Source organism: Sinocyclocheilus rhinocerous, unplaced genomic scaffold (assembly GCF_001515625.1).
Source record: "Sinocyclocheilus rhinocerous isolate Xijiao unplaced genomic scaffold, SAMN03320098_v1.1 scaffold295, whole genome shotgun sequence".
In the NCBI taxonomy this organism is placed as follows: Eukaryota; Metazoa; Chordata; class Actinopteri; order Cypriniformes; family Cyprinidae; genus Sinocyclocheilus; species Sinocyclocheilus rhinocerous.
The window spans coordinates 724,720-737,107 of NW_015647035.1; the positions used below are offsets into that span (position 1 = coordinate 724,720).

Here is a 12,388-nt window from a genome sequence, read left to right on the forward strand (position 1 = left end):
ACCTCAATAACATCTAGTAATCTGTTACCTGTAGAATACCCCTGCTATTGTGGATGCCCTCCTCCGTCCAGAGGGCGATGACTTTGTCTGGACTTGTGCATCCCGAGCCATCATCCAGCCGGGTCAGCAGCCTCTGACCCACTGTAGCCGACAGTAAAGAAGGGGAAGTGGAACGCACCACACGTTCCTCAAGGGCCTGAGAGAGCAGAGAGAACGACATGAGAAAAAAAGACAATACGATACGGCAAAGTTCAATATCAAACTGCGAGGAAAACCACTGGAAGGGAAAAAACTGAGCTCTCACAGTCCCACCACACAATGCACAATGCTGTCCTTGACATGCCAGAGCTAGAGTCTCAATTCATTGCACTGACCACCAACAAACGTCCTTCTAGTGTCGTAACCCTTAAGCTGGCTTAGCCTCATTTTAGCTCCAGCAACCGCCAAATATTCATGCAACTCGGCATTTGTTATCAAACGCTGAAGCTATTTTTCTCTTTAAATGAAGCCTGAACTTTTAAGTCCTACATTTCATTGACCAGCAAATCAGAATATGTGCCTAGCTTGGGTTAAGACACTGTTTTAATTGATTTGGCTGGTTGGACTTTCAGTAAAATCACCTCAGAAATGTCATCACTAAAGGACCCCAAACTGTCTTTACAATCCCATGTAAAATCATTACATGCAGGTATGAGGCCTGTTGTGCAGTACATCTCCTCAGCAGTGATTTTAAGTTTGGCCACTGCACAGGAATGCATTATTTGTGCTTTCCTAGTAACAAGAGAGCAAAAAGGAGGCTCCACCTTCCCAATTAAGTTAATTGGTTCCAGCCACTGCAGCCCTCAGTAACTTGGCTTGATGTTGGAGTTCTGAAATGAATCCTGTTTGACAGTCAGGCAATCATTTAACTGCCTCTTGTGTCTGTCTGCTGAGAAAAGTCATAAAAACATTGGGAAAGGCTTTGGTTGTTCATTCTTTCAGCAATTTTCTCTTTTATAATCAGCAGATGAGAGGAAAAATGGCAGATAAAGATTTCTCTTCTATATCGGTTACTTGAATTTGACAGTTTGGCATGCATTAAAAAAAAGCATTCCATGCAAAACAACATATGATTAAATGCAGATTACTGGAATACCCGTCGTCTGCAGCAAAAATATTTTTTTCAGCTGCACACCAGAAGTTCATGTACATACATTAGTGTTTTGTTATTGTTGTTTTTGTCATATTGTCTAGATATGTACACACTACTGGTTTACAATATTTGAGAATAAATATGATTATTTTTTTTAAAATGTTTTTTTAAAGAAGCCTTGTTTACCAAGAATGCATTTATTTAATAAAAAATACAGTAATATTAATACAATTTAAAATAAATGTTTTTTTTTAATTTTATTTATTCCTGTGATGCAAAGCTGAATTTTCAGCAGCCATTACTCTAGTCTTCAGTGTCACATGATCCTTGAACGACAAATACTTACAAGTACCTTCAAATTTAAACTGAATTGTCAAAATATTAAATAAGCACAGTACATTATTTAAATACCACCAAGTGCAACATAAAACATTTAAGAAACAATCACATATAACTGCTTCTTTCATACATTCACTTCATTTGCAGAGAGCACCATGCAGTCACACTTGCATACTGGTGTCAGCTTTTGCTGCAGATTGCTTGGCAAAGCTATGTTTATTTTTGGCTACAATCTGCTTTCCGTTGCAACATCACCATGACCCTGACCTTTGAGATGGAGCGCTGTGGTTTGGGCCGGGCAGGGGTGGAGGTAGAGATGGGAGCAGCGTGATCGTGTTGTGTGAACAGCCCACTCTGGAACTCACTCAGACTGACTCTCCCATCCCGATCCTTGTCTAGTTTTCTGAAGAGACTGTCTAACTCCTTTGCATAAACAAAAAACATGGATAACAGTGTTTAATGCACTGAATGGTGAAGGCATGTCACTATAAACTCTGTAAAGAGTAATTAGTAGCAAACAAGCAGCACAGAATGTCCTAACTTGGTTAATATGATTACTAATCCTGCTCTATACAGAACGTTACATGACTGTACCTCGGACTGTAAGTCCTTGAGACCGATGCGGTCACAGACGAGTGACAGCTCCTCGCGGTTTAGTGATCCTCCAGCTCCGACCCCCAGCTCCTGCCATACTGCCCTCACCTGCCCGTCTGTCACTTCCTGCTGAGGATCAGATGAGCGCAGAGGACTTCCTGTGCCATCTTGATTCCAGAGCTTCAACTGGCCTTGAATATATGTAAATCAAAAAGAATTAGAGACATGTGCTGATTTTTCATATATAAACATGCTTATATTTTAGTAACATCTAATGTACCTTGTGCCACAAAATAGTGGTGTGTGGACTCCTTGTTGTTTCCTGTGTCCTCATCTGACTTTAGACTCTATAAACAGAGCATCGACAGTGCTTATTGAATACTGCACAGTATATACTCTATACTGCCCGCTATTCTTTAAATAAGCATCTAGATATGTTATAGATGGTTATTTTAAATTTTTTATCCATTTTATGTAAAAATGTCTTAATGTTTGACACATTTTGGCAACACAGTAGGTCTTTCACGTATTCCATAATTAGTGTGCACAGTATACTGTCATAATTAAAGATGCACAGCAAGAGTTTACAATACAATATCTTGAATTAAGGTTTTGACTCTTGAGTGAAGTGAGTGAGCAGATGGAGACAGTGTAGCTGAATGAACTATTATGGCTCAGTGATCACAAGGAACACAATACAATCATCAAAAGGCATTCCATCCCAGCAGTCATTACTTCTGCAACACTGGACAGGAACAACCGACAGATACAAGCTCAAGAGTAATGCTGTTCATATCAGTACAGAAACACTGCACCATACTAAACAGCTTAAACCATGCTCATATAAAGCCAGCTAAATCTCCCTGTGTGTACTGATGTAAAAGAGCTTATATAAGACACATTTTGGAGTGGGACCGAGTTATCTAATACTGAGAGTGCTTTCAAATTGACTGACACCATTAAGACAAATGCAGTAAAAGTAATTGTAATGGTGTTTGCTAACTGGGTACTGTACACTGAATACTGCCTATTGTTTTAGTGAAATAGTGAAACTGTATTGTATATGACAGAGCAAAGTCATATTTACAAATAGGAAACTCGGAATTTTAATGATACACAAGTTGCAACACTGGAAAGGGCTTGTTGATTTGAAACACTGCAGAACCACTGATCTACAGTATAATATACAGCCTATATCAAATCTATACCTAAACTTACATGAGAATGTAGGGTACATGTACATGAATTGATTTGTGCTAGTGCCATCTAGTGGTAGGTTACGGTTTGATTCAGACAGTTATTGACCTGTAAGATATCTGTGGTTTGATCGATGTAGATTGATCAAATGCAAAATAGAACAGGATACACTGATCGAAACAGTACACAGTTCAGCCTCCAGTAACAAAAGAATAAGCCCAGCTGAATATGGGACAAGCCACAATCAGTTACCATCAGCATTAAAATTTAAACAACATTACATAACTCTTCACAAACAGCTTTTCAGTCGGAAAGCAGAGAGCGGAATGTCTTTTATTATCTCTCTCTCTCTCTCAGTCAAATAGTGCATATTTAGTCAGAGAAAAAAAGCTACTTCATTTATCTCCACTGGGAAATTAAGTGAGGAACATCACACATCTTTGTCCCTAAGGCATTGTTCATCCCTGACATCATGTATTCACTAAGAAAAGCGTTGATATACAGAGGTCTTTCAGAAAAGGCTACTCTCTAATTGGGGTGCACAAAAACTCCCAAACAATCAAAAGACATGAGATACTTCTAAAAGACTTGATTACAATTCATCAAGAATGTTCCTCAGCTTCTGCCTGATGAAAAGACAAATATGTTGTATTTTAGTCTATGACGCAGCCAAAACGACATAATTTATGTTGCATGACAAGGTTTGTGTGCAATATTTATCACAGCTGGTTGAATTATTTACATAAACAAGCAGTGCTGCTGCTCACATGGATGTTGTAAAAGACTATATGGACTGGAATCTGTGCTGAGGCCTGTGAATAATCAGCACGGATTCTGTCCATTCTATCCATCTCCTCATTCGACATATTTACAGTCATGGTAAAGCAACACTGATCTCATTACAAAATTCTGGTTAGAGGTAAATCCGTGGAACGCAGTTTGCAACCCATTTTACTAGCATAATCTGATGTATTTCTGGAGAAATCTGGGATGTTATTAAAAAAATTTTATGAAAATATTGTGTATATATTTTTGAAAAGGAAAGTTGTTTCAGAGGTGAAACAAGTTATTACATTTAGATTAAAAAACACGATGAAATCCTATTTGGAATAACATTAAATATATCATCATGCCCAATAAGACAAGGAAAATGCATTTAAAAAGTAAATGGTCAATTATGATTTCATGTTGAAATGCATATTCTTTTGTCTAATTATACTATGGACAACCATGATATATTTTATATTTATATTACGTAATTTATATTTATGCATTTGGCTGACACTTTTATCTAAAAGGAAAAAAAGGAAAGTTGTGTCAGAGGTTATTACATTTAGATAAAAAAACACGATGAAATCCTATTTGGAATAACATTAAATATATCATCATGCCCAATAAGACAAGGAAAATGCATTTAAAAAGTAAATGGTCAATTATGATCTCATGTTGAAATGCATATTCTTTTGTCTAATTATACTATGGACAACCATGATATATTTTATATTTATATTACGTAATTTATATTTATGCATTTGGCTGACACTTTTATCTAAGGCGACTTACATTGCATTCAATATACACTTTTTAATTCTTTTTTTTTTTTTAATAATTCTTTTTTTTTTTATTCATGCAATCCCTGGGAATCGAACCCATGGCTTTGGTGTGTCATTCTTTACTGTTTAAGACAAAAAGGACTGCATTTTCAATTAGAATCATCCTACAATCATACTAATTCAAATTAGCTTTTATTTTATATTTTCAGTTTTCATTTCAATTTTACTATAAGTTTTAGTAATTTTATTATGTGCATGTTACTTACTTTATTATGTGCATGTTAACTTTATTACTTCAATTTGAACTTATTCATTTCAGTTAATTGCTATGGCAACAGTTTGGTTTTTCAGTTTTTTTTTCATCCAGTATTTATATTTACAGTTTTAATGGCTGTTTTAGTTTTAGTTTTATTTAACAAAGAAAACGCTGATCAACAGTAAGGAGTAGTTACCAAAAATGATTATTATTTTTTAAAACACTTTTTAATGCAAATTACTACAACAACAACTACTACTACTGGCTACTACTAATAGTTTAAGACAAATTTAGGACCTTCATTAAATATAACATTTAAAAAATAAAACAGCAAAGTTAAATGTAACATCAGTGTGATCAGTTTGAATGATGATTAGGAATGGTCAAAAAAGAAAAATAATAAAATCATGATAATCTTTAGCATTTTTTAGCTTTTTGGAAGTATTCAACAATATCAGACAGCTTAAAGAACTGTTGCAAAATAGATAAAAAGTATTACATATCTAAGACTTTTTACAGTCTTTAATTGTTTAAAAAGTGTATTTAATATGTTCAAAACTTTACAGACACCCTTGTAGGGCTGCACGATTATGACAAAAATCATAATTGTCGATTATTCCCTTGAAATTGTAATTGCGATTATCAATTACGATTATCACATTTTACATTGAATGGTGTTTATATCATTGTTTGAATTAACCGCATGCCATATTTGTATATGAAAATAAACAAGCTGAAAACACTTAACTGAAAAACTTTTAGTGCTTTTCTATAGAATTAAGCCTCAAATGTCAACTATACATCGGGCTGATCAACAGTAAGGAGTAGTTACCAAAAATGATTATTATTTTTTAAAAGACTTTTTAATGCAAATTACTACAACAACAACTACTACTACTGGCTACTACTAATAGTTTAAGACAAATTTAGGACCTTCATTAAATATAACATTTAAAAAATAAAACAGCAAAGTTAAATGTAACATCAGTGTGATCAGTTTGAATGATGATTAGGAATGGTCAAAAAAGAAAAATAATAAAATCATGATAATCTTTAGCATTTTTTAGCTTTTTGGAAGTATTCAACAATATCAGACAGCTTAAAGAACTGTTGCAAAATAGATAAAAAGTATTACATATCTAAGACTTTTTACAGTCTTTAATTGTTTAAAAAGTGTATTTAATATGTTCAAAACTTTACAGACACCCTTGTAGGGCTGCACGATTATGACAAAAATCATAATTGTCGATTATTCCCTTGAAATTGTAATTGCGATTATCAATTACGATTATCACATTTTACATTGAATGGTGTTTATATCATTGTTTGAATTAACCGCATGCCATATTTGTATATGAAAATAAACAAGCTGAAAACACTCTAATTGAAAAAATGTATTGCTTCTCTATTAAGTATTTAGTATTAAGCCTCAAATGTGAACTATACATTAGATTGGTTTCTTCTTTAAATAAAAAAAAGTAAAAATATGCATGGTATTATAATGTTATACTAAAACTAAAATTAAAACAATGGAAAAGCGCTTAACCTGTAGAAGGAAAAAAACAAATATTAAGCATGCAGAATAACCTAAGTGGACTTAGTTTGAACGATTAATTGCCACTTTGAACGATTACATATTTGTGGCATCTGTAATTGTAGTCACAATTAGAAATCCGATTAATTGTGCAGCCCTACACCCTTGTGAAACCTTAAACCTTTTACATAATACTTAAACTGTACATGTTCATCAGATTACTGTACGAGACACGGTGAGTTAACACAGAATTGCTAGTGACAGTGCAAAGAGTCGATTTAGAGCATGGAATCTCTCCCATTCACTGAAATAGCGTGTACTGGCTTACATAAAAGCTCTAAATATTTCAAACACTTATGAAACGTGAGAGAGGAGATCAGGAGAAGAAAAGGAGAACAGAGTGGGAGAGACGTGTAGAGAGAGAGAGAGAGAGTAAGAGAACGAGGGAGGGCTCTGGTATGCGAGTATGCGTTTCTAAAATGAGAGGCGCAGTTAGACGAAGCACCATGCCAAATTATAGCCAAACCCTTTCCTTGTTGTACTTCACATTATCGGGCCTTCTGACCACAGCTGATGCTTTGCACCCTGAGCTCCACCCAGACCAAGACCTCTAATCCTGGTTGAACACATTCGACACATTATGATAAAACATGAACACAGGCACTAAAACACGCCGGACCAAACGGAGCCTGGCGGGCTGGTTCATAAACACCAAATGCTGGTCGCTGCCAACATAAACTGTACTGATGGACCAGCATGCTTTCATTCTTGGATTGCTTGAATCCTCCACAGACTGTGACCTACTCTCTCAAGAAGTCTCAACCCAAACAGCACCGTTAGACTAGATTTTACACTGTTTTAGAAAATGTAAATGTTACCACCATGATCTGAGTGGTTTTGGGCTGTTCTACCCTTGTGAAAAAGAAGCATACTTTTAAAAAGAGTACTTATTACACAATTCAATACACTTTATAAAATTGTTCAGCGCGCAGTATCACATATTTTTAAGTGTGAACTGAATGTAATGTTTTTGGACACTTAATTGCATGTTATTTACAATTAAATGAAAATATATTATTGTTTAAATTTATATGAAATTCAGTTAGATGATCTTTAGAGTGTTTTTTTAACCCACTTACGCAGGACTTAAGTACATCTTTAGATGTAATTTCATAATTATTTATATTGTGTTTGAAATATGGTTGAAGTGGACTATTCTATTCTAATATTGTAAAGTAAAATGTCCTTTCTATTGAAACTTGTATGTCATGTATTTAAATATAACTGCAATTACACATTTGTAATAAAGCTGCAGTTAAGTGCATTTAAATATATTCATTTTAAATGTACATTTCAACACATCAAAATAAGTGTACATCTTTAAAGCATGACAAGATTATTAAAACAGTAATTTAAAATGTACTTTAAAGTAAAACTTTTAATTTGACATTATTACAAAATCACGCTTAAAAAGTGTACTTAATCATGAAACTGTCTCTCTTTAAGTACACGTAAATGGCTTTTATTTTTTAATAGAATTAATACTATATTTTAAAAAAAAATCTACTTTTAAGATTACAAGTACAAGTGCAACTACAAGTGCACATTCAATATAATTAAGCACACCTCTCTTTCAGTTGTCATCAAACAACTGTAACTGTAACATCTTCAGTGAAGGGACATGTGACGTGTGCATGAGCAAGAAAAACATCTTCATCCTCTATTGTTCCTAGTATCAAACCAAGATGGATCCAAAATAAGTCTTTAAAAACGAAACACATGGAAGGAGAGGTCCAGCAGCACAGGTTTGCATTTGCACTGGCTCTCTGGTCTGGCACTGCTCTGCACGAGTAAAATGACTCCAGAAGAAAAAGTACAGACACAGCAGAAACAACAAACCCCTTTTATGAGAGCTCCTGCTGTTTTTTGGGGGAAAAAAGAGAATGTGAAATGAGCCATGTTTTGATCCTAAGCCAAAAGTAACACTGAAGTCTGTTGAAGGTGGGGGCTGCACTTTGGCCGGCACTTGCACATTCCACACCGTCGCACTTCCTGTCTGTGAAAAGCAGGTCGGCCCAGATCCATTCACTACAATCAAACTGAATCAGCTCTTTAATTGACTAACCATACGACACCTCAGGTGCACTGCAGTGTTAAGTGCTAATATTTAAAAATGTCTATTTGCATACAGTCCCAGGATGACAATCCTATTTTCCCTTGAATCTCCTTTGAGTGTCATGTCAATTAGATTTTAAATGCATGCACTTTCAGTTATTAATAAAAATAAAAATAGACATAAAGTTAATATACATTACCATTCAAAAGTTTGGGGTCTGCAAGACTTTTAAATGTTTTTCCAAGAAGTCTGTTATGGTCACCAAGGCTGTATTAATTTGATCAAAGAATACATTAAAAACAGTGAAAGCCTGAAATGTTATTGTAATTTAACATTCTGTTTGAATATATTTTAAAAAGTAATTTATTCCTGTGATGCAAAGCTGAATTTTCAGCATCATTACTCCAGTCTTCAGTGTCACATGATCCTTCAGAAATCATTTTAATAATGATGATTTGCTGCTCAAGAAACATTTATTATTATTATCAATGTTAATAATGGTTGTGCTGCTTAATATTTTTTGAAACTGTGGCACATTTTTTCAGGATTCTTTGATGAATAGTTCAAAAGAACAGCATTTATTTTGAAAAAATACAAAAGTGCCTTTAATGTCACTTTTGATCTATTTAATGCATCCCTCCTGAATAAAAACATTCATTTCTTAAAAAAAAAAAAATCTTTCTGACCCCAAACTTTTGAACAGTAGTGTAGGTATCATGAATTTTACCTCAACACTCTCCAGTGAGGTGGAGCGTCTGAGCTTGGCTCTCCTCACACCGTTTGTTTCTACTTTGTCAGTCCCAAACGGTGGTGAATCTTCTGAGACTGCTGTCAGCTCTAAGTCGGTCTTGTCTGGCTGTGATCGCCGCCCGTACCGTTTGGTTCCTTTCACATATTTAGGTTTCACCTCCTCTGGGACTGCTAGAAGCACAGGGAGTGATGCTTTAGAGCGACAGATAATGAAAGTATGTCAGAAGCAGTCAAATTGAAAAAAAAATAAGTGGTAATAGCAATAGTAGGTGATCTCACATCATTTGTTTTATGTCACAACCTTTTTCATAAAATGAAAAATTTGTTTGAAAGGAAATGAAAACCTAAATGGAACATCTCCAAACCACAAACATCTGTTTTTCATCATAGCTTTCAGGTATACCATTTTCAAAGATCATTTTAGCGTCGCACGCTAAGATTTCACAACATACACTAATGTACCAGTCTCCCTAATGCATCTATGAAAATAGACAAATGTTATTCTGGCTTTGATTTTAAAAAGACCTGCACAAAATGTTTCAGCATCTGTTTTACTTATTAGGGCTCCAGTGAAAGAAGCCATAACAATCATTAGGCATGCAGGTACCTGAAGGTATTAAGAGCTAATATTTTGCTTGATTTCACGAATATGCAGGAATGCCTGTGTTTTGTCTTCTTAAACATGTTAATAATAATTATGTCTTCTTAAACAATGCCTTTAATCCAAATAAACACAAAGGTGTTTAGGAAAGACATAAAAATAACACCAAACATTGGCTAAATTTAAAATGATGTTTTTCTCATATTTGTGTTTAATTTTTCCAGAGACCCCAAAAAGTAAAAGTGTAAGAAAGCCAGTCTTAAAAAACTGTTTAAAACTGTTTACATAAACCACAATGCTCTAAATACACACTACTTTTCAAAGGTTTGGGGATCAAAATTGTTTTTTAAAGAAATTAATACTTTTATTGAGCAAGGATGCATTAAGCTTGTCAAAAGTGACAGTAAAGATTTTTACATTACAAATTATTTCTATTTCAAATAAATGCTGCCCTTTTGTACTTTCTATTCATCAAAGCATCCTAAAAAAAAATGTATCACTGTTTCCACAAACAGCTGTTTTCAACACTGATAATAATAAGGAATGTTTCTTGAGCAGCAAATCAGCATATTAGAATGATTTCTGAAGGATCAGAAGACTGGAGCAATGATGATGAAAATGTAGCTTTGCCATCAAAGGAATGAATTACATTTTTTAAATATATTAAATTAATATATTTTAGATTACATTTCATAGTGTTGCTGTTTTTACTGTATTTTTGATCAAATAAATGCAGCCTAAGAAAACAACAAATACATTCAAATATATTACAGACCCCAAACTTTTGAATGCTAGCGTAACTAACCATAAATATACCAGGCTATTCATTAACAAATACAAATAATAATTTAGACAATTACACCAGGATGTGTTCAATTCAGTTCTTCAGAGTGCTTGAGTTAGATCAACTACTCATCATGTACCATCAACAATCCTTGAATCCACAAGGTCCAGACTGATTAGTAACAAAAAATCATGAAGATAAACACAAGTCTGGAAGCTCTGATAAGTCTGGAGTTACATAAAGGTCATTTCCTAGTAAAGTACCTGGTTCAAGATAGCTGCTCTCCTCCTCTGAAGTACTAAAGTCCAAAGATCTTGACAGCACAGCCACAAAGCCCTCTTTGAACTCTTCAAAATTCACCTGCAAACAGACATTATCTTAACATCTATAATACAGCAAGTCAAGTCAAGTCAAGTTTATTTGTACAGCGCTTTTCACGATACAAATCATTGCAAAGCAACTTTACAGCAAATTAAGTTTCTACAATATTTAGTGGTAGCTTATCAGTGGTGACTGTCAATTAATGTACATATGGCAAAAATGTACGGAAAAATCAAAATGTACGCAAAAATCAAAAATCAGCATTAGGATGAGAGGCACTGGGATGCTCATGCGGGACAGCTTACCCTGGCATAATGTTGTGGTCCAAGCAGAGTGTCCAGCAGCAAAGGGAGATGGGCATCTAAGCTCAGCTTGTGGCATAAGGCAGTAAGTTCCTCTTTGTCGAGATAACCTGTCCCGGTGGTGTCACAGCTGTCAAATTCAGCTTTCAACTGGGCCACATAGCGGTTCTGCTCCTCCTCATCCATCCCACCACATACTGCACAGCCTGCAAAGTCTGGGACATGAATGTAGAATTAAAAATGATAAACAAGTCTGGTGGCCAATCTGCATTGACATATGAGTACTAGAATCTCTAGCCTACACAGAGAGTAATTGATTGAATCGAGATGCATTTGCCAATTCAGGCACATATTCTATACATACACTACCATTCAAAAGTTTGGGACAGATTTTTTAATATATAAAATATATAAATAAACACTTTCCTTGAGCAGCAAATCGGCATATTCTGAAGGATCATGTGACAGAAGACTGGAGTAATGTTGCTGAAAATTCATCACAGGAATAAATTATGTTTTGAAATATATTGAGACAATGCTTTTAAAGGGTTAGTTCACCCAAAAATGAAAATTAGGCTGCGTTTTACTCACCCCCGAGGCATCCTAGGTGTATATGACTTTCTTCTTTCTTCTTTCAGACGAATCCAGTCGGAGTTCTATTAAAAATTTGCACATTCCCCCGGAACTGCTTCGTTTACAACAGTGAGATTCAAGTGATTATTACGTTTTGAATATGGATATTTTTCTTACAAAAACGCATCGATTCACTTTTTTTTATGGAAGGGAGCTTTTTATTTCACGTCTTTTGGACTGAAGCAATGCAACACCCGCTGAGCGAAATGATAGAGCTTGAAAGATCAAAGACAATTTTTAATATAACTCCGACTGGATTCGTCTGAAAGAAGAAAG

At 34.7% G+C, this 12,388-nt stretch overlaps 1 protein-coding gene across 1 annotated transcript; it reads right to left on the minus strand.

Moving 5' to 3' along the window:
- Window positions 1-13: 13 nt before the first annotated feature.
- LOC107708370 (ninein-like protein) lies at window positions 14-11,778 on the minus strand. Its single transcript, XM_016512569.1, has 7 exons — window positions 11,483-11,778; window positions 11,120-11,216; window positions 9,449-9,642; window positions 2,346-2,412; window positions 2,066-2,256; window positions 1,739-1,894; window positions 14-196 (listed from the first exon to the last, which is right to left on the minus strand). Exons 1-7 carry the CDS (start codon window positions 11,663-11,665, stop codon window positions 14-16), a joined length of 1,071 nt encoding a protein of 356 aa, XP_016368055.1. The 5' UTR covers window positions 11,666-11,778.
- Between the last annotated feature and the right edge of the window lie 610 nt (window positions 11,779-12,388).

Excerpts from the sequence above, each read along its gene's own strand:
- LOC107708370 (XM_016512569.1), bottom strand. The coding sequence starts at position 11,665 with ATGGATGAGGAGGAGCAGAACCGCTATGTGGCCCAGTTGAAAGCTGAA. Across the intron at positions 9,643-11,119 it reads GAGCAGCTATCTTGAACCAG|CAGTCCCAGAGGAGGTGAAA; the intron begins GTACTTTACTAG and ends CTGTGCTTCTAG. Across the intron at positions 1,895-2,065 it reads TCAAGGACTTACAGTCCGAG|GAGTTAGACAGTCTCTTCAG; the intron begins GTACAGTCATGT and ends GTTTATGCAAAG.